Source organism: Onthophagus taurus, chromosome 6 (assembly GCF_036711975.1).
Source record: "Onthophagus taurus isolate NC chromosome 6, IU_Otau_3.0, whole genome shotgun sequence".
Classification (NCBI taxonomy): Eukaryota; Metazoa; Arthropoda; class Insecta; order Coleoptera; family Scarabaeidae; genus Onthophagus; species Onthophagus taurus.
Window position 1 is genome coordinate 12,868,810 of NC_091971.1, and position 22,856 is coordinate 12,891,665.

Here is a 22,856-nt window from a genome sequence, read left to right on the forward strand (position 1 = left end):
GAATTATCTGCACCATTCACCAACACGACAATACACATTCTCTTCTTCTTCTTCTCCTGATCCTTATGCCTGATAGCGTCGGATAAATCTTTTCCTATTCCTACATCTATACCGATTCCTGCCTAATTCCTTTATATCTGCTAGAATCTCTTCTTTCCAACGATTCTTTCCTCCCACTTCTTCCTAGGTCTTCCCCTCTTAGTTGCTTTTTCTCTATTTTGCTGATTATCTCCTCTTGATATACTCCCAGTCTTATTTCCTCATTCTTATCCTATCGCATTTCGTCTTCCCCACAATTTTTCGTAAAAATTTCATTTCCATTGCTGTGATCTCTCCTTCTTCTTTATCTTGGAGTGTCCATAATTCACTGGTATATGTTAATATTGGGACTGTCGCCGAATGTACACTTTCAATTTTATCTTTTTATCGACAACACACATCTAAATCACTAAACAGTGCTGTTACAGTCAACATTACCGACTACATGACGCCCTTCAACGATTTCATTCATTATGTCGGATGAGGCACTTAAATTGAACCAACCTTATAATTCGTAAACCGTCAGTTTTACCGAAAAAGGTTTCAGATAAAACTTGTATCATATAAAGCAGGAAAAACGAATTTGTTTGCTCAGAAACGACAATCAAATAGCAATTAAATCATTACACAAAAAACAACTCCCATGGGCTTGTCCGCTGATGATAATATATATAAAACATAATAATATGACTGATTATCTCAATCAAGTGGATGAACTTAATTCATTCATAGACATTTAGCTTTTCATTCTATATTTTATACATTCATATTGATGTATGAGTTGTAATTAATAGTATATAAGAGAATCGATGTTTTTTTATGACTATATCGCTATTTTGAAAGAGAGATTTTGAGTTTTCTACAGTTACTATTAACACTATAAGAGATGTAATGTATAACCTTCTATATTTCAGGCACTTCTCTATGTTAAACATATTATTAAGTCTTGCTTGTTGAAGTGTAGTACTCCAAATTGTTGGAAGTGCGGTATACTAAGGTCTACACCTGAAAAATCAAATTTCTTAACATTTTGCAATATTTTCAAGTAACAGTGGCACAAAGATTTTTTTGTGAATGTAATCTAAATTTAACCGCTGTTTCTACAAAGTTTATAAGAAACTTATTGCACAAATAGGATACATATTGGATACGGGGAGAAGGATCCGTCCAATCGGAAAAGATGATGCTGGTGTGTGTTCTAGACAGGACGTCGCGACTTTATTTCTTTATATAAGTAAAATAAAGGCGCGACGTTTTGTTTGGAATGGATTTTCTTTTTTATTGGACGAAACCTTCCTCTCTCTGCTTAGCTTATTACTGTTTTTTTTTAAATTTATAATTCATTAAATTGCTCTAAAAAATTTAAAGAGACAGAGGTTTGTCCCTTAGATATTTTTATTTTGTGGCATTTCGAAATAAAAATTATGAATATTATATTATAATTTGGTTTAGAATATATCGTAATCAAATTGTTTTTAAATCATTTCCAAAAACATTAAAATTCCAATCTAATTAACTAAACTGTAGACTTCATTATCAAGTTAACGTCTTCGCATAGTACGCTTAATCACTTCCGCGGGCGCCTTATGAATGGTTCTTACGTCTAGTAGTAGTAAAATAGTTTTCAACCGACAGTGTCCCCTATGAGAAAGCGTCGTAGGGCCGAAAGCGTTAATTCGGTTGGCTCTTTTTTTTTTTTAAGGGAACTTTCGATCGGGCCTCCACTTTTTTCTTCGCCTCTCTAGTAGTTCAAATAGAAGCATTAGACCGTACGGACGGCTCCTAACGGAACAACAACTTTACAAACGCGGGAAATTATGAAATGAAATTCCAAAATAATTAATTTATAGTTTTTTTTTATTAATTTTTGAAATAGTTTAAATTTGGTTTATTAAATTTTCGTTTTTTAAGTGGTTTTTGTTTTAATTCGATGGAGAAGGAAAAACTCGAAAACGGAAAAGGTGAGTGACTCGTTTGGTGTTTTATTTCTCTTCGTTTCTTCTTTACGCACAAAGGCGACATTCGATATGTTTGAGATATAATGTTAAGTAGGACAAAACAAAGTCTGGGTTTTTTTTTGAAATGCTTATAATCTAATTTTTTTTAATCCAAGTATTTTTTAAAATAGAATTAATTAAAATCATCATTTAAACTTGATTAATTTAATAACTCAATAATTTTTGTCGGTTTTCTTTGTTGAATTTCTTTTCGTACAGTCTCGAATGAGAAATTCGGTTATATTGCAATTGCACCGGGACAAGAGAACGCAAACAAAAGGGATACGAGTCCTAGGCAAAACTAGACACCGACCTAATAGAAGAAAGGCCTGTTCCTTAGTTTGAACCGCTCACAAAGGGCCCGTTTGAGGATATAAAAACCTCTACTACGAACGGGCTCGAACGAAGGGTTGGAATTTTTTTTCTTAAGGGTAACTTATACCTGGCTCTTTTGGTCGTTCAACCAACAAATTTTTAAAAATCGTTATCTCAAAAATATTTATTTAATGATTACCGTGTTTTCTTTAAGGTTCTGATACTGGAAATGTAAGTCAAGGTGGAAGATCAACACCCGGTTTAAGAAAAGGGAAATGCAAATGGTTTAATGTAGCAAAAGGTTGGGGTTTTATCACCCCAGATGACGGCGGTCAAGATGTTTTCGTACATCAGGTAATTGAAACCAACCGAACCCTAAGTTATAGCTCCCCAAAAAAAAACTGCCAATCAAACCTCGTTTATTATTTTAATTCTATTCATAGTATAAAGGGTTTCACTTACACCTTCAAAACCTTTACTTCCTCTTGTTTAAATTTACATACATTAAAAAGCCCTAACGCCGCTTCTTCAATAACGTCAAATGAATATTACAATAGATTTAATTAAGAATAGCTTAAATTTATTAGAATAGTATTTTGATTTAAACTAGTTTTTTTTTTATATTCAAACTAAAATAAACATCGCGTTTTCTTAGAGCGTTATACAAATGTCTGGATTTCGTTCGTTGGGTGACCAAGAAGAAGTGGAATTTGAGTCAATAGTAACTGAGAAGGGTCTTGAAGCGGTAAGGGTGTGTGGGCCTGAAAATTCAGATTGCAGGGGGTCCAATAGGAGACCCGTTTCCAAGAAACGATTCAAAAAGATACGGTAAGTTTTTAGAAATTATACAGGTTGTTTCAAAAGTAATAATACAGCAAAATATCGATATAACGGATTAATACGGGGAAAGGAGTGTAAGTTATAGCCAAAAGTGTGTTTGAATAAATTATTTTAATGCACATCTCGGGAACAGGTGCGCAACTCGAAGGCCCGATCGTGACGTCACGCATGAGTAGGCAACTACTATTTCACATTTTTAATTAACAAGTCCTTAATTTATTCTATTCGTGTTTTGTTATGTTGTTAATTTGAGACAATCTAGTGCTGAATAATAATTAAAATTAGAACTACCGTCCTTGATTTATATATTGATTAAATACAGTCAGTTATATCGAAATTTACTGTAATTATAATATTTCTGTTAAAATTTGAAATTTCTAAATGATTTATAGATTGCTTTAAAACAGCAGTTAAACGAGACTATTTTCCCGCTAAAACAGCTTATCGCTGTTCTAATCTCCGACCATCTAAAGCCTTCCTCAGGGCTTGCTTCCCCATTCAAAAGGAATGAGTGTCTACTTTAAGATCCTCTTTGCCATCAATTTTATTCAACGGAAACACCTTTCAATACACTGAGTCTTTCAAGCGCAACGTCTATTATTTATAATGTAAACCCCTTCTTTTATTTTTTAATCATTTCCATCCCAGAAATCGTGAATAGTTCTTCTTTTGAGTTATTTCCTGGCACGGACTCGTTTTGTATCAAAAGACGAATAATATTGACGAATTTTAGTACTTTTTTTTTATAATTTGTGTGGCAGAATCAATACTCTTTAAATTACAAAGTTTTTATTTTATAGAAGCATCTTAAAACATATCATGACTAGTTGAAAACTTCTTGAGATAGTAATCAACCTCTCCCCAACTTGCCATGATCCAACGTTTTATATACGATCTTAATGACTTTGTCTATCTTGATCATTCCATCTGCGCTGCTAGGTTTCTAGTGTCCTAATCTATAGTATATTCTTAATTTTTTAACATTTGCTCATAATTTAATTATCATTGTGAATCACTTGTTTTCAAAACGTTCATATTTTAGGGCTTCTCATTTAAAGCTTTTGCAGCCGTTATATTTAATCTTATATCCTTCTTCTGAGTGAAGATGCAACTTAATAGTAAAGAATAGAATTTTCACCAATAGGACAAGATCTTTTGAGGATGCGTTGCGATCCATTGCAACTTCTAGCTTTGTTCTTAATAACTTATTAGTAGTATTGTTCTCCTCCAATGCATTTATAATTGTTCTTCTATTCTAAGGTACCGGCTTAAAAACATTTTAAAGAAGAATCAAGGTGAACACTTGGCACTTCTCCAATGCTTTTTACTATATAATGTCAATTGACATAGTTTTTATGTTATTGATCTCTTTTCTTGGTACTTATGATTAAATTGCTAAGGATGCTAGGTTGTCCATTTCTTTGGGATGTTCCATCAAGACTGGTGTTTATCTAACTGATAAGAAAGACTGTACTAAATAAACAGCCGTTGTATACAGTGTGGTTCTTATAATGAGGATAAATTTTTTTAAAACTGAATATGACAGCGATTTTGTAACACATTGGGTTCAGTCCTTCAGCAACGTTTCTCATTCGCAGCTCTTTCTCACTTAAAGTACGTAGAGAATTTCATTAATCTCCCTTAACCACTACAAACAACCTCAATAAAATTATTTTCGAAATGAATTTTATAGCGAATTTTGAAAATTATCGATGAAAATTGCAATATCGAAAATTTTATCAAAACTTCAAATAGTGTTTTCTCAAAAACTAAAAGTAATTTTTCAAAACGGGTTGGTTCGTTGAAAAGAGGACACTTTTATTAACACTTTGGGAAATTTTTATACTCATATTCCAAGAAATGGATTTTATACGAATTTTTAAAACTTAATCGGCGAAAATTGCAAAATTCGAAAAAATTGTTGATTATTTCAAAAATTCATTTCTCAAGAACTAAAAGTGATTTTTCAAAACGGCTTTTTGCATTAAAAAGAGGATACTTTAATTAATAGCTTCTGATATTTTCACAAGGATCCTTCAAGAAATTAATTTTATAGCGAATTTTGAAAATTATCGATGAAAATTGCAACATCGAAAATTTTATCAAAACTTCAAATATTGTTTTCTCAAAAACTAAAAGTAATTTTTCAAAACGGGTTGGTTCGTTGAAAAGAGGACACTTTTATTAACACTTTAGGAAATTTTCATACTCATATTCCAAGAACTGGATTTTATACGAATTTTTAAAACTTAATCGACGAAAATTACTAAATTCGAAAAAATTGTCGATTATTTCAAAAATTTATTTCTCAACAACTAAAAGTGATTTTTCAAAACGGCTTTTTGCATTAAAAAGAGGATACTTTAATTAATATTTAGTGATATTTCCACAAGGATCCTTCAAGAAATGAATTTTATAGCGAATCTTGAATGTTATCGATGAAAATTGCAACATCGAAAATTTTATTAAAACTTCAAATATTGTTTTCTCAAAAACTAAAAGTTATTCTTCAAAACGGGTTGGTCCATTAGAAAGAGGACACTCTTATTAACACTTTGGGAAATTTTCATACTCATATTCCAAGAACTGGATTTTATACGAATTTTTAAAACTTAATCGGCGAAAATTGCAAAATTCGAAAAAATTGTCGATCATTTCAAACATTTATTTCTCAAAAACAAAAAGTGATTTTTGAAAACGGCTTGTTGCATTAAAAAGAGGATACTTTAATTAATAATTGGTGATATGTCCACAAGGATCCTTCAAGAAATTAATTTTATAGCGAATTTTGAAAATTATCGATGAAAATTGCAACAACGAAAATTTAATCAAAACTTCAAATATAGTTTTCTCAAAAACTAAAAGTTATTTTTTAAAACGGGTTGGTTCATTGGAAAAAGGACACTTTTATTAACACTTTGGGAAATTTTCATACTCATATTCCAAGAAATGGATTTTATACGAATTTTTAAAACTTAATCGGCGAAAATTGCAAAATTCGAAAAAATTGTCGATCATTTCAAAAATTTATTTCTCCAGAACTAAAAGTGATTTTTCAAAACGGCTTGTTGCATTAAAAAGAGGATACTTTAATTAATAATCGAAAGTGATAACAGCAACAATTCTGTTAGTAATGAATGTGATGATCAATTAGAAGTGAAAGGAAGAAAACTAGACGAAACTGCAACAAGAGATTTTATATATCATATTGGGGTTGTTACAATGAGGTTGTTAATGATAAATAAAGTTGTATTCAATGAAAAATGTCCTATTGGGGTTGAACTTGAATTTTCAATTTTTTTTCAATTGATTTGTTCTTCATCTCAATATTTATGCCGTTATATTCAAAATTGTTTTGACTTTTTACATTTCTTGTGATAACGGTTTTATGATAACAATTTGTAAGAAAAGTGTTAGAAAAGTGGTTAGAGCCTGTAATTTTATGGTTGAGTTTGGTACAAGGTTGTACACCTCAACATTGTAATCAATCTTGTGTTAATAAGATATTTGGACACACTTGGAATTCATTGGAGACATTTAGACACACTTGGCATCAGTTAGGGATATTTAGACACACGGTTATGCAGTTGGGAACATTTAGACATACTTGGACTGTATACTAAAAGGTTCAGCGGAAGCAGGATCATTTATTAGTTTTCTTATTATTTATTTCTTATTTTATTATCAAGAATGCGAGCTTACATTTTTGGGTACTTATGTTAGTTTGATTATTTTTACCCTAAGTAGGCAAATGTTATACGTTGTGTTTAAGGGTTTTCACCAATTTCTTTATCAACCCTAACTTTGTATGTGAAGGTGGAAAAATAATTTTATTTCGTTCAACTAAAAACTGACTCCATATTCACTACATTTTATTTTTTCCATCACCAATGTTGTGTTGTCATACTTTACCTTCATTTTAATCGAATGCAAGAGCTGTACCAAATTTTGATCCCAATGTTCAAAACGACAAATGTTTAAATTAGACTGAGAACAGTCAATAAGCTGGCGCTAATCATATAAATAGCACTTGAGAAGCTCAATTTCTATTCAATGTTCTTTAATATCATGGCAAAATACAAGATTGTTATTACGAAGAGTCCTTTTCGCTTTTGCTATTTAAGCTGTATCTTCTCATCCAAGTTAGATGCAAATAAATCAGGAAGATTTTTTTGTAAAACCAACATCTGTTATTAGATCATTTAGATTGCAACTCTTCAACTGGAGATTGCCTGGTGATTATGTTTGCATTCAGAAATCTCTAGAAGTGGTTGAATGAGGTTTAGAGCCTACAAAGGTTCTAAATCAGGATATAACTAACAGCAGTCGTTGTGGTTACTAGATTTAATTCAAAATATCAAATGTACAGACATGATTATGTCTGCCATAAGTATGAACATTCTTTATTTTAACCACATTCTCTAAAAACAATTTGCAATGCTGTAATAATATAATATATAAATAATATAACCAAAAATTTGCAATACCAAAATATGTGTTGAGTGTTTTGATAATTCAGTGTCTATTCACTGGTTTTATGTCAACTTGGAGTTATTAATCATTTTTTGACTACAATTTTTAAAGAAATTTCAAAAAACAACATATTTATAGCTTTAAAAAAATTTATATATATATTTCTTTAATTTTTAGTTGTTATAATTGTGGCGAATTTGCAAATCACGTGGCAGCAAAGTGTTCGTTGGGTCCACAACCAAAAAAGTGCCACAATTGTAAAAGTGTAGACCATCTAATAGCGGATTGTCCAAAGAAATCGGACGAGAAAAAACCAAAAAAGGAAACTTCTCAAAATGGTAAAGAGATTTGTGCCGCCATCTCCGAGCAAGAAGAGGAATTTCAGGAATAACAATGGTTGCGGCGTTCAGTTTTATCGATGAAGCCGCTCGATTTAAACTTGATTAATTGAATATTTCGATTGAATTTTTTTTTCTAATTACACCCCATTAAAAAGGCGATATTTTGTACTTTACGCGATTAACGAATTTACATATCGTGCTGTGAACGAAGACTTGTTTGGGTGAATTATTTTTTTCGAATTTTAATGGAAGAAATGGTTTACCCGATCGTTTAGAAAGTTGGGGTTACTAACTAATTAAGCGTTTTTTTGGAACTATATCATTAAATAATAAGTACTTAATAATTAATTTATATATTTTTTAAGCCATGTGTGTTCTCATTTAACAAAAAAAAAAGATTATCCTAAAATAGTTACCAAGCATTTTTTCCTATTATATTGTGTTTAACAAAAAAATCTTAATAATTTTCTTTTTAAATTGAAAGTTGTTCAGATTTTAAACGATTAATATCGATATTATTCGATATTCGAATTTTTAACAACCCAAATTTGAAATTTTTTTTTGAATTCGCGATGTAGTTCTTGTAAAAAATTTATTATTTATTTGATATTATAAAAATTATTACACTATTAATTTTTTCGGTGAACGATTTATATTTTGTTTATTTAATTTTTGATTATTTTTGGTATAAAAAAAAATCGATAGAAATTATTTCATACACGCGAACTACAATGATTAAAATAATTATTTTTAAGTATAAATTTATAAATTTAAGTTTTAGATTTTTAATTTTTTTCAATTATAGATTTGATACAACTTTCTACCTCATCAACAATTACGTTTAAGTAACATATAAATACGGGGTGTTTCATTGATGTTATAGTTGCATTAGTTTTAGTGAAAACACCCTATATAGTACCTGAAATCGCATTAAAAATATTTATTTAATAATTTATTTTTTAATGGTGGGTTAATCATGAAGATCAGATTTTTAAAACAAACTATACCTATACTAGTTCAGGAAATCTCAGGTACAAAAAAAACCGTCGAGTACAACATTTTTCTGTATATTAAATACTTTTATCAATATTGTACGTGACGTATATTAAAGAAAATAAAATAAGATAGTTTATATTTTTTCGTTTTCCTTTAATTTTTTAGTTGTTTTATTAACCCTTGCGATAAAAGAGAGACTAATTTCATACGTGTCCATGAAATATAGCATCTGTCTTGAAGAGAGTCCTGACGTTCCCATGACAACCGGGATTCTGTTGGGTTCATCTGTGTTCATCGACCGACCTACAGAACGGCCGCTGAATGAAATACGTGCACTTTGGACTCTGCACCGGCTTCTTGGAAACTCACTGCCACGCCTTGGACGCATAAACAACCCCAAGAATACGTTCCAAGTTTCCAATTTCCGGTTTCTTTTTGGCCGGTTTCGGTGACGTGCGAGGTCAAAGATTCTATTTGCCAAAATGTCACAAAAACCTTTAAATATACCGAACACACTTGCTAATATTTTTTAATTATTGATTTAAATATAGAGAAACAATAACAGTTTTTATTACATATGTATTTTTTTTGTACATCATTGATTATTACTTATTACAATTCAAGTGGTAGAAATCTCAATTCCAATACAAAAATCGTCTTCTTTATAATTCCTTACAATGTACAGGGTGTCCCAATTTCGATGTCCGTATAGACTATCTCCGAAACTAAAAGAGATAGAAAAAAAGTAGCTTACATGTCATGATCTCGTTTTTCGAGAAAATGTTAATACCGGAAACTCCGAACAGCTATCGTCTTTTGTTTTCGCCCTATCGGCAAAAACTGAAAATTCTGCGAAAACGATAATCGCGAATATCTCACTTATTATCAAAGATGGAGTATTATAAATAAAACATTAAATGGGCAACTTTTTACGAAGAATTCAGTGGCCTAGGTAGAATTTTTTTCCCATCTTTTATTTTTGAGATTTTAGACGTAACTTTATTTTTTTAAATGGAAACCATAGTTGGCTATGACCTAAAATAATTTGTTATTTTCTTCTGATAACAAATATATAGGGTGTCTCACGTAACTGGTTCGTTAGAACTTTTTCAAGTTCCACTATTCGTAGAGATTTGAAATTTTGGTAGCATGGGTTGTTCATTCGAAACTTTCGATCTAAAATATTTTCAAGATGGCCGCCACTTTCGGTCTACCGGAAGTAGACCATTTTACATGATAAATTTGATAAATATTATTGGTACCTAGCGTTTTTCGTTTTCGAGTTATTTTGGTTTTAAACTTTTTTTGGTAAATTTCAACATGCTCTTTAAAACTCCATATCTCAGCCAAAGTTCATTCAAAAAAGATCTACTTTGGCACGATTACTCTTCAGATGTTTTCAAATAGATTGTCATTTGTTGTATCGGAGTATCTTATACAGGATGGTCAAAAATAGAATTACTGTTTCTCCATATTCAATGGCGAGAATGTCGAAAACTTTAAATGGAAGGCCCCATATTTTTTTAGCCTATCAGAAAGAGAGTTTAATTCTCTACAAATTATCTATAAACATTCCCATACCTATTTATTGTAGTTTGCCTTATATTGCGAAATTTATTAAAACATGCACGAAATACAGGTTTTTTTATTAGAAAGCTATGGAATTTTGACAGTTTTTTATCCATGTTTGTATTATTGTTGCCATTAGTTACATTTGACGACGGGTGTAAGTTATTGAACATCATTGTAAATTATTCCACCGCCGATATTTGAAATTTATTTTGTATTGATGGCGAATGTAATAAACTTTCGCACAAGACGTGTCGATCACTTAATGAGAGATACCTAACAAACCTAACGCCCATCACAAGGAAAAATTTCAAAAAGTTGATAAAGAATTTATTAGTTCTGGATATATCGATATCTAATAAAAATACAAACGGTTTCCTGCATTTTCTGCATGTTTTGATAAATTTAAGAATATGAGAGAAACTACAATAAATAAATATAGGAATGTTTATAGATAAATTGTAGAGCATTAAATTTCCTTTCGTGTAGGCTAATAAAATATGCCCCATATTTTATTAGCCTACACGAAAAAAAAAAATTTCGACTTTTTCCCCATTGAATATGGAGAAACGGTAATTCAATTTTTGACCATCCTGTATAAGATACTCTGATACAATATATGACAATCTATTTGACAGCATCTGAAGAGTAATCGTGCCAATTTAGAGCTTTTTTAAATGAACGTTGGCTGGGATTTAAGGTTTTAAAGAGCATGGTGAAATTTGCCAAAAAAAGCTTAAAATCAAAATAACTCGAAGACGAAAAACGCTAGGTACCATTAACTTTTATGAAAGTCAACATATTTTTTTACGTACAATTAAAGGGTGCAATAAAAACTATAGCATTCCATTTAAAATAACGAAGTTATGGTCTACTTCCGGTAGACCGGAAGTGGCAGCCATCTTGAAAATATTTTAGATCGAAAGTTCCGACTGAACAACCCATACTACCAAAATTTCAAAACTGTACGAATACTGGAACCTAAAAAAGTTCTAACGAACCAATTACGTGAGACACCCTGTATATAATTTGTGGGGTATATTTCTTATAGTTATTGAATAATTAACAAAAATTCATTTTATTCTAGCTAAAACTATTGTATGTATTTAAAAGCTAATGTTGTTATGGTGATAACCATACCATGATGGAAAACATTGTTTCCAATTATTGCCAAAGTTTGTAGTAGTATTTAAAAATTCACTAACAACTCTGGCATTATGTGCTGGCACTCCGTCATATTGAAAATATATCATTTGAGACATATTTAATGGCAAATTGTCGACCAAAGGCTCAATGTGCTGCCTTAATATATTGAGGTATTTACCTGAGTTTAAGTTTTTATGGTAGATACTATATGCCAAATATCTATTATCTAAAAGCGCACACCATATATTGAACCCCAATCTTCTTTGAACACTCAGAAACTTCATCGATCCAGATGACATTTTGAACAAACAGCAGATTTTTTAATTTTTCTAAATATCATCTTTTATACTTCTTATTTCATCGTTTATACTTATATTTCTTTCATATTCGGGAGCAGCGGCTGTTGGGTCAGATGTCTTGTTCAATTTCTTTGCAAGATGTTGAAGGATTTATCGCAAGTGAAGCCAACATATTGACTTGATCCTCTTGCAGGTCATTTTGGTATGTTTTTGCACGTGGTTTGGAGAAGGACCAAAAATCTATTAAATTTTCTGCTAATCGGCTGAAGGTTCTTACGTGCGGTTGTCTTCTTTCCGGATACCTTGTGAAATATAATTCCGCCGCTAACGTGGCATTCTTATCTGATAACATAGCAACTTTGGCAATTATTTGATACATTATGTTCCATCATAGTATGTATGGTTATCACCATAGCAACATTAACTTTTTAATACATTGGTTTTAGATAGAACAAAATGAATTTTTGATAATTATTCAATAACTATAAGAAATATACCCCACAAACTATATATATTTGTTATCAGAAGAAAATAACAAATTATTTTAGGTCATAGCCAACTATGGTTTCCATTTAAAAAAATAAAGTTGCGTCTAAAATCTCGAAAATAAAAGATGGGAAAAAATTCTACCTACGCCACTGAATTCTTCGTAAAAAGTTGCCCATATAATGTTTTATTTATAATACTCCATCTTTGATAATAAGTGAGATATTTGCGAATGTCGTTTTCGCAAAATTTTCAGTTTTTGCCGATAGGGCGAAAACAAAAGACGATAGCTGTTCGGAGTTTTCGGCATTAGCATTTTCTCGAAAAACGAGATCATGACATGTAAGCTACTTTTTTCTATCTCTTTTAGTTTCGGAGATAGCCTATGCGGACATCGAAATTGGGACACCCTGTACTGTTCGACATGGAACATTGATTTTAAGAAATTTTGCAATTAAATGTGTATATTTGGATGAAAAATCCTTAAAAGGTTGAACCAATTTGCAAAGAAGAACTGTTAGAAAATACAATGCAAATGCAAATTTAAAAAAATGTGTCATAAATATGTGGAAAATGATATTCAGATTATTGATTCCTTTCTTACTTCATATCATGTGGAACTAGGTTTTGTTGCTGTTAATCATATGATGACCAAACTAAAACTGTCTATTGAACTACAGCAAGCTCCAATAAAGTGACAAATTTACAAGTTTTTGTTGTAGGTCAGATAAAATTTTTGCGTAGACTCATAATCCGAATTCAAAATTGGATTATCACGTCAGGATTTTGAGATATCTGAGGTTATGTACAAGAAAAATGTTTTTTTGACTACTTATTAAATCATTCAGTCAATAATTGAAGTTGAACACTGAACACAGTATGAGTATGAGTACCAGCCGATGATGAACTGATGAAAGAGATGCCTGGACTAGCTTCAAAGAAGTTGTCAATGGTTTCTTAGGCAATAATAAAGCTGCTAATTATAAGATACTGGTCACTGTGATACTAAAAAACTTTAAAAAATTAGGTTGTAACATCAGCGTGAAGTTGCACTATTTACACTTTCATTTATATTAGTGTTCTGTCATCCAATCAATTATCAAAATTTTCTGACAATCTAGGTAATATTAGCGAAGAGCAAGGAAAGTGTTTTCATCAAGATATAAAAGAAATGGAAAAACGGTATCAGGGAAAATTGTTCACATCTATGCTAGCCGACTATTGCCGGTGAGCCACATGCTCAACACAAGAGGCGATCTGGCACAAGATCTATGGAACACAAGCAAAAGAGATTCCATAAAAGTTAAATACAATACAAAATTCGGACTGGCGTTTTCGGATTCATATGCTGAGTTCCAAATCATTACGTCATCTTAAAATGGTCATAACTTATAATGGAAAAATCGTACAATACCATATGAGAGAGCATTTTGAATGGTAAGAATACTACTATATTATGATGAAATAGATAGACTACAGCAAACTAATATGGTGTATCTCACACATAACTTTAAATGTAACCAAAAAAACAATTTTTCTTGTACATAACCTTAAATATCTCAAAATCCTGACGTGATGGTCCTATTTTGAGCTTGAAAACGCAGAAAATTACTTCGGAAATGTTCGTTAGCCATCTAATAACAATCAACTTATCTCTTTTTTTTGCAGATCTGAGATTTATTCTAGGAAACTTATCGAAAATTCGGCAATAGGCTGCTAGGATACTAAGGTTGTCTACCAGCAATCTGGTTGGAATCTCTAGATAGACTTTAGCTCTTAGATCGTCGCTCCCATCTCCGAATGTCTAAACCTTTTCACCACTTCCGGTAGATCGGAAATGGTGGCCATCTTGAAAATATTTTAGATCGAAAGTTCCGAACGAACAACCCATGCTACCAAAATTTCAAAACTGTACGAATAGTAGAACCTCAAAAAGTTCTAAGGAACCAGTTACGTCGGACACCCTGTATTGTATAGATATTGATATTGTGTTTTTTGGCACTCCAAACTGCGTTGTCAAATATAAGACACGTTCCACCGTTCTTTCAGATCTTGCTTCGATCTGTTCTGCCTTGTTATTAGAATTAAAATTTTGAATTTCTGATTTATAGAAATATGCGTCAATTATTAGATACATTGCATAATCTTGAAATTGCTAACCTATTTCATTTTTCGAAATCAAATTCTGGCTTTCCAGTTTCTCTTTTTTTTTAATGCCATGAAGTCGATCAATACATGATACGCCTATCATGATGATAGAGCACCCTCCTGCGTTGTACACTTGTTAAGCGCTTTCACTTATGTCTGCTGATCACCTCTTGGTCTAGTACGGCATAATCACATGTATCACCTTCATCCGCAAATTTAAGTTTGGATGATATTGGTTTCTCAATACTAGTATTTAACATTCATAGTGACATGACATTCAAGTGTTATCTGCTTTCATCTTATTTATGAGTACTACCTTTTGTTGTTTTTTGTTGATACTTTGGGAAAAACTAGGTGCTCTCGAATATGGGTTATACAGGACAACGAGGCCATCTAGACCATCTTGGATAAAAGTTTGTCTATTTCTCTACATGCACAGCTTTCTTCTACTTTAAACTCTAAACTTTCTGCAAATTTCGACATACTCTCCTGCAGTTCCATTATCTCTATTGTCATCAGCTCACCGGACTCTTAATATGTTTCTTCTTGCGAACTATGCTCCAGATGGACGAAAGATATTGCAAGTAATACTGTGAATGAATAATGCAGCTGTTTTGAGTGTGTTCAACGGTACTTTGTCACCGCTATTTAGTAGTTCATGTACTGACAGTGGCTTCTAGAACAATCTTCAAGAACCTTCCAGATCAGTAAATATCAATATATATCAAACTCCCGGATTGGAGCATAGGGCCTCGACAAATGGCCATCGTGTTCGGTTTTGAGCTATCTGTTTTACTGCCAGCCACGATCTTCCTGTTGTCTTATCTCTTAGTAATGATCATGAGCCATCTTCTCCGTTTTGTGCCTCGAGGCTTCCAGTCCAATACTGTTTTCGCAATATTTTCAGGTTCTCTTCGCAGAGCGTTCCCAATCCAGTCTCATTTCCTCTGACGGATTTCTTGATTGAGTTGGTTTGGGTCCGGGTATTTAGGATGGTTTGGCATAATCTGGTCGACAGTTCAAGATCCTTTTTTTGTTAGTACTCTACAGCTATAGTGTGTTAGTTAAATGTTAGGCACAGAGAGTCTAATTACTATATTGTTTCTATAATCAGCGATTCAAGAAAGTTGTGACAAAATAATCAAAAATTACTTTTATTTATTGGTCTTTATTAAACATTGAATAAAGAAAATTGTCCCAATCCTGGTGCATCAAGCAAAGGTAAATTAGTAACCTGCGGTTTTTGATTCCCTGCATTATTTTGTCGGATAGCTCGATTATAAAATATGGGTAAATTAGGAACTTGTGGCTTTCGAACGAACGGTTTTTGAAAAGTCGTTGGCTGTATTTGCGGATAAATATCATCAAGCATGGATAAACCTTGATCTTGGTTATTCAGATTTCCGTTAAAATCTCGTAAAGGAGTGTACCCCAAAATATCTACTATTGTGGGTGGATCATTTTGAAAATTTTCTGCTCTTCTTTTCAATCGGCTCATAAATTTTGATTTCTACAAAAACATAAATAAATTAATTTGCACATTTTTTTGATCTTTTTATCGAACCTTTAATAAATCAAATCCTTTTCCTTCATCTTTTGAATCTTGTATTCTTTCATCATTATCATCATTTATATCACCAAGAAGAACGTGTTTTAATACATTATTTATGGCAGATTGTTGCAAAACCTTTATGTGGCCGAAATCTTTATCTTCATTTTTTGAAACTATCATTCCACCTTCTTTATCATTTATTTTACTAAGAAGAACATGTTTTAGTACATCATCAATTGCAGATTGTTGCAAATTCTGTTAAAAATTTATTTTAAAAATCTATTAAATCTATTTCTTTCACCAAACCTTTAAATGTTTAAAATCATTTTCTTCATATTTTGGAGTCAATGTTTGAAACTCATGTTTTGGCAACTCATCCATTACGGATTCTCCAAAAATCTTTGCGAAATCAAAATAGTTTTCCTCCTCCTTTGGGCTCTCTGCTTTGTCATCATCTTCCCTTTCATTACAAAAAAGAATATGTTTTAATAATTCCTCAATTGCAGATTGTTGGAGATTTTTTTTTAAATTGTTTGTTGGCGCTAATTCCAAAGAATTTGTAACAACATCGTTTGGTACAATCTCAATTGTATAAACCACACCAACAGTATCTGAATGTGGTTTTGAACAAACGGCAGCAATAAAACCAATTAAAAACAATCTCAGCCTCATTTTAATTTTAATTAATTTCTCACTGGCAAAAACTACAAAAAATTGAATTATTTATTATTTTATTTCCATTTCTTTGTGTAGGTATACCAATTGTGTTATAATCGTTAAAAACAATACTTCATAAAAAAGTAAGTATAATATTAAACAAAAAAAACATATAAATGGTGTTGATTTAGCCAAGAGACCATTTTAATAAAACATATAATTATGCAAAATAGATCTTGGAATAAAAAGAGAGGTTACACGAGGTGAATTAAGCATTGTGGTAGCCCCATTTAAAACCGCAAGTGTCAAGGTGAAAACGAAAAATAAATTGTTGTGATGTAACGCAAATTTACACTTTCCTTATTTACTCGCCACAAAGATACCCAGCTTAGGACGTCTTTGCAAAATGTAAATTTAACAATTTATCACCATCTTAAAAACAACTCGTATGTGCTAAATGCGATATAAATAAAGCTATCAATTTTTGAATCTGGTTAAATAAAAGAAAGGTTAAGAGTTTATTTTGGTGAAATCGTAAGCAGTTGCTGACGATATAAAAAAACATAAGATATGAGTCATCATCATATTCTCGTCAACTATTATTCTTCGGTAAAAAATAACTACTCTCATTATCACAAATTCTATGCCAAAATTCAATGTCTTAATTTAGAAATTGAGTTAAATGAAACAGGTCCACTGTGCGATTATTTTTGTGGTGCTGGTGTGTGTTCTATATAGACTGGACGTCGCGCCTTTATTTTTATGTGTAGGTAAAATAATAATATGAAATAATAAAGTAACCCCCTCCTGTTCAATCATCTCGAGAAAGAATCTTGTGTAAGGTTAGCTTTCTTTTAAACTGTCAATCATACCAAAAAGGAATGTTGTTGTAAAGACGACAGAAAAAAATAAAGACGCGACGTCTAGTCTGCATTTCCTTTTTTTTTAAAGAAAGGTTGCTAGAATACGTGTTTTTGACTGTAAAACATCTTCCAGAATGTTTTAAGAAGTAAATTTTTTTCTCAAGTGTTTCCAATGTCTCCAAGGCCTGATGCATGGAATTAACATGAAACATTTCCATCAAGCCTAATTCAAATTTATTCTAATTATTATAAATTAAATTTAATTCGTATCTCTAAAAATAACTCACATTGTTAATTAGCTGAGTTTCAAAAAATCCAATTGTCACCAATAGAAGGTATAATGACTCGCATTCATGTAAAAAGAATATGTAATTCTAACGTTAGATAAAATATAAAAGATTTCTAACTTTAATTAGATGTATAAAACGTTTGTCAGTTCCTTCAAATGCGGTGTGAGTGAACTTTTAAAGTTTGGGATCGATATTAAAATTTTCCGTCCTTAAATAAATCAACACATTCCTAAAATACTTTTAACTAATTTATTTATGCGATCTAAAAAACGATTCTTGTATCAAATTAAAACGAATACTTTAAAGTTTAATTTGTGCTATAAAGAATTTCCCTATTTCCAGAAATGCGATTTGCATGATTTTTTGAAATTGAATTAGACATTAATTTTTTTTGATTAATACTCATTACTATGTAATATAAAAAGAACTACATCTAGTCAATAAACGTTAAATAAGAAATGGTATCAAATTAAAGAAAAGATTTCATAGTTTAATTTGATGTGTAAGTCGTTTCTTAGTTCCTCAAGATACGGGAGGAGGAGCTTTTAAAGATTGGGTATGTTGCAAAAAGAAATAATCGACAATTACAAGTTTTAAAAATTCGTATAAAATCCATTTCTTGGTATATGAGTATGAAAATTTTCCAAAGTGTTAATAAGAGTGTCCCCTTTCCAATGAACCAATCCGTTTTGAAAAATAAGTTTTAGTTTTTGAGAAAACAATATTTGAAGTTTGATGAAATTTTCGATGTTCCAATTTTCATCGATAATTTTCAAAATTCGCTATAAAATTAATTTCTTGAAGGATCTTTGTGGAAATGTCACAAATTATTAATTAATGTATCCTCTTTTTAATGCAACAAGCCGTTTCGAAAAATCGCTATTACTTTTTGAGAAATAAATTTTTGAAATGATCGACAATTTTTTCGAATTTTGCAATTTTCACCGGTTAAGCTATAAAAATTCGTATAAAATCCATTTCATGGAATATGAGTATGAAAATTTCCCAAAGTGTTAATAAGAGTGTCCTCTTTCCAATGAACCAACCCATTTTGAAAAATAACTTTTGGTTTTTGAGAAAACAATATTTGAAGTTTTGAAAAAATTTTCGATGTTGCAATTTTCATCAATAATTTTCAAAATTCGCTGTAGAATTAATTTCTTGATGGATCCTTGTGGAAATATCACCAATTATTAATTGAAGTATCCTCTTTTTAATGCAACAAGCCGTTTTGAAAAATCGCTATTAGTTTTTGAGAAATAAATTTTTGAAATGATCGACAATTTTTTCGAATTTTGCAATTTTCCCCGATTAAGTTTTAAAAATTCGTATAAAATCTAGTTCTTGGAATATGAGTATGAAAATTTCCCAAAGTGTTGATAAGAGTGTCCTCTTTCCAATGAACCAACCCATTTTGACAAATAACTTTTAGTTTTTGAGAAAACAACATTTGAAGTTTTGATAACATTTTTGACGTTGCATTTTTCATCGATAATTTTCAAAATTCGCTATAAAATTAATTTCTTGAAAGATCCTTGTGGAAATATCACCAATAATTATTAATTAAAGTATCCTCTTTTTAATGCAACAAGCCGTTTTGAAAAATCACTTTTAGTTCTTGAGAAATAAATTTTTGAAATATTCGACAATTTCTTCGAATTTTGCAGTTTTCGCCGATTAAGTTTTAAAAATTCGTATAAAATCCAGTTCTTGGAATATCAGTATGAAAATTTTCCAAAGTGTTAATAAAAGTGTCCTCTTTCCAATAAACCAACCCATTTTGAAAAATAACTTTTAGTTTTTGAGAAAATAATATTTGAAGTTTTGATAAAATTTTCAATGTTGCAATTTTCATCCTCTTAAAAAGACTATATCTTCTTGATAAATGTTAATTAAGAAACGATTCTTATACCAAATTAAAAAGAAGATTTCATACTTTAATATGATGTATAAATCACTTCTTAGTTCCTAAAGATACGGGAGGCAAGAATTTTTAAAGTTTGGGTATGATTTTAATATTTTTCTTCCCTTAAAAATTAACACATTTCTAAAACATTGTAACTAATTTATTAATACACTTTAAGAAACGATTCTTGTATCAAATTAAAAAGAATATTTTAAAGTTTAATTTGTGCTATAAACCATTTTCCAATTCCTATAAATGCGATCTGCACGATTTTCTAAAGTTTGTGTTAGAAACTAATGTTTCTTGATTAATAGTCATTTCAGCGTAATATAAAAAAGACTGTATCTCCTCGGTAAATGTTAATTAAAAAATGGTTCTCACACCAAATTAGAAAGAAGATCTTATGCTTTAATTTTATATATAAATCATTTCTTAGTTCCCAGAGATACGGAAGGAGCGAATTTTTAAAATTTGCGTATGATACTAAAATATGTCTTCTCTGAAAAATCAACACATTTCTAAAACATTATAACTAATTTATTAATACACTTTAAGAAACGATTTTTTTATCAAACTATAAAGAATATTTTAAAGTTTAATTTGTACTATAAACCATTTTCCAATTTCTGAAGTTTGTGTTAGAAATTAATATTTCCTGATTAACACTCATTTCAACGTAATCTTAAACAAAGTGTATCTACTAGGTTAATATTGACGAAGTATTGATTATTATATCAAATTAAAAAGGAGATTTCAAGCTTTAATTTGATATATAAATCCTCTCTTAATTCCCATAAGTGCGGCATGAGTGAATTTTTAAATGCAGATCAAGATATTTAAAAAAAATCTATTAATTTCTTTATAGGGCAAAAAATCTTAACTTATTGAATGAAATTGAATTTAACGAAGAAGATAGCATTGAGTAGAATGTGTTAATAATTTTTTTAACAAATTGGGTACAAATAATTGGTGCTGTGATTAGCTCCATTTTGTTCAACTCTAGTTTTTATTGAAATGCTTCTTTATTATTTTTAACTACTTAGGTTGCTTAGTACAATTATGGCTATATGTATTATATAATAATGAAGGTTTTTGGAAGTAAAAAACAGTTTTTTTTCCAAAAAAGTACAGTTTATTCAATTTTTTGTAAAAAACTAACAAAAATAGTTACAGTTAGTAAAGGAGGTATTGTGAGTAATTGTATAACGTATTTTATTCTGGACACAGCATTTATTTCTTTCCACTGTAAAAGAAGGAAGTTATTTTTTATGGTGAATACGATTCAATCATTCATCAAGAAATAATTAAAACTTACTATCCTCCTCCATGGCCATAAGATCCAGCAGAACTTGAGGATTGACTCCATGCACCCGATCCTCCTCCATGACCTCCTCCTCCTTGGTTTCCTCCAAAACCTCCTCCTCCATGGCCGCCACCTCCATGTCCACCTCCTCCATGGCCACCACCGCCTCCACCAAGACCACCGCCAAGACCACCGCCGTGACCACCGCCGAGACCACCGCCTCCACCAAGACCACCTCCATGGCCACCACCCCCTTGGCCACCAAATCCTCCTCCATGATGACCACCGCCGCCTCCAAATCCACCACCGCCTCCTCCTCCTCCTCCACCACCTCCTCCATATTTGCCTCCATAAACTAGGCAGACACAAACTGCCAAAATTACGAAGCTAACTTTCATCTTGGTGTCCACTGTACAAAAACAGCCCTGGAACTGATGAAATATCTTTGCCATCGTCGGGGTTTATATACTGCGATTTGAACCGCTTCAACAATAGACAACATCTACAAGTATTTTTTTTTATCGTAAAATGACGTAAGCTTGTAGAAACTTTTAATAAAAAGGAATGAGAACAAAGCGAGCACAAAAAATCGCGTCGATGATTGATGGCGGAACCAGTTTTGCGTTGAGAGATTTGGGATTCACCGTTCCGCGGTATGTAGTCGACCGTGTAAATTGCCATTGTTAGAACGTATGCGAGAAGGTCGTGTCAGTTTTGTTCATACGTTTGGACTATTGGAACCGCTAAGTACTAATGACCGTGGTTAAAAGGAAAAAACCAAATACTCTCATAAATAATAAAGTGGTGTCAATTAATTTCGTAGAAGTGAACATCGATTGTATTTTTTATTTCTTATTCCTTATAAAGAAAAATGATGGACAGTTTTGAAGAAGACGTATCTATAATTTTGTTTGTGCTATTAACAGTTTGGTTCAAACTAGATGATTATAAAAAAATTAAACAAAGCAAAGAAATAAGATTGATGAAATCAATCTTTCAAGTCTTTCAGAAATCAAGGTTAAGATAAATTTACCAAGAAATATCAAATTTTTATTTATTTTGTGATTTTCTTATCAATTTTCGTTTTTTTTTGCTATCGGAAGAAAGAGTTATCGATTTTTTTTCGGGGGCGTCGTTAAGCGGGATTTACCGAGGGGTTTCATCCCTTCTTTAACACCTCTCTCGCGGTCCGTTAGGGCAGCATCCGGACTCGAATCGATACAGTCGCGAAGGTGCGGTCATTACTCCGTTGGAACTCTGTCAAAATTCGCGACCTTTCAACCCCTTTACTCGTTACCCTCCAACCCAACCTAACAGATCCGGAACTGGGACATCCCCCCTTTTTTTTTCACGTTTAAATTTGCAACTACTGCAACCGTAACCCAATTATTTGTGTTCTGGGATTCAGTGCTTTTTAAAGAATAATTTTTTTTTCTCAATGACTGCTATTCAATATTGAGTGTGTAATTTTTTCCCCACGTTAATTTTTTTTTAATAAAAAGATACTTGTTAAGTTGAAGGTTTTAGAATGTATTTTTCTTATAATTATCTTGTTTATTACCATTATGTAATAACAGTTAATTGTGAATCTTAATAAAAATTTATTTTATAACCTATCGATGATGGTGTGTTATGT

The 22,856-nt window shown here is 31.3% G+C and overlaps 3 protein-coding genes across 3 annotated transcripts; 1 reads left to right on the forward strand and 2 right to left on the reverse strand.

Moving 5' to 3' along the window:
* The first annotated feature begins 1,969 nt into the window (after nt 1–1,969).
* On the forward strand, nt 1,970–8,390 carry LOC111417806 (protein lin-28 homolog). The gene is made up of 4 exons (XM_071196494.1): nt 1,970–2,000; nt 2,566–2,705; nt 3,007–3,179; nt 7,842–8,390. The coding sequence occupies exons 1-4, from the start codon at nt 1,970–1,972 to the stop codon at nt 8,053–8,055; spliced, it is 558 nt and encodes a 185-aa protein (XP_071052595.1). The 3' UTR covers nt 8,056–8,390.
* Nucleotides 8,391–15,781: 7,391 nt separating this feature from the next.
* On the reverse strand, nt 15,782–16,915 carry LOC139430248 (uncharacterized). Its single transcript, XM_071196939.1, has 3 exons — nt 16,508–16,915; nt 16,214–16,456; nt 15,782–16,159 (listed from the first exon to the last, which is right to left on the reverse strand). The coding sequence occupies exons 1-3, from the start codon at nt 16,871–16,873 to the stop codon at nt 15,821–15,823; spliced, it is 948 nt and encodes a 315-aa protein (XP_071053040.1). The 5' UTR covers nt 16,874–16,915; the 3' UTR covers nt 15,782–15,820.
* A 4,111-nt stretch (nt 16,916–21,026) lies between these two features.
* On the reverse strand, nt 21,027–21,731 carry LOC111417824 (holotricin-3-like). The gene is made up of 2 exons (XM_023050207.2): nt 21,233–21,731; nt 21,027–21,160 (listed from the first exon to the last, which is right to left on the reverse strand). The coding sequence occupies exons 1-2, from the start codon at nt 21,670–21,672 to the stop codon at nt 21,148–21,150; spliced, it is 453 nt and encodes a 150-aa protein (XP_022905975.2). The 5' UTR covers nt 21,673–21,731; the 3' UTR covers nt 21,027–21,147.
* Between the last annotated feature and the right edge of the window lie 1,125 nt (nt 21,732–22,856).

Bases quoted from the DNA above. Each gene is read 5' to 3' on its own strand.
- LOC111417824 (XM_023050207.2), bottom strand. From the start codon at position 21,672: ATGGCAAAGATATTTCATCAGTTCCAGGGCTGTTTTTGTACAGTGGAC.
- LOC139430248 (XM_071196939.1), bottom strand. From the start codon at position 16,873: ATGAGGCTGAGATTGTTTTTAATTGGTTTTATTGCTGCCGTTTGTTCA. The intron at 16,457-16,507 runs GTTTGGTGAAAG...AATTTTTAACAG, and splicing joins ATGATTTTAAACATTTAAAG to AATTTGCAACAATCTGCAAT. The intron at 16,160-16,213 runs GTTCGATAAAAA...ATGTTTTTGTAG, and splicing joins AAGGATTTGATTTATTAAAG to AAATCAAAATTTATGAGCCG.
- LOC111417806 (XM_071196494.1), top strand. From the start codon at position 1,970: ATGGAGAAGGAAAAACTCGAAAACGGAAAAG. The intron at 2,001-2,565 runs GTGAGTGACTCG...GTTTTCTTTAAG, and splicing joins AAAACTCGAAAACGGAAAAG to GTTCTGATACTGGAAATGTA. The intron at 3,180-7,841 runs GTAAGTTTTTAG...TTTAATTTTTAG, and splicing joins AAACGATTCAAAAAGATACG to TTGTTATAATTGTGGCGAAT.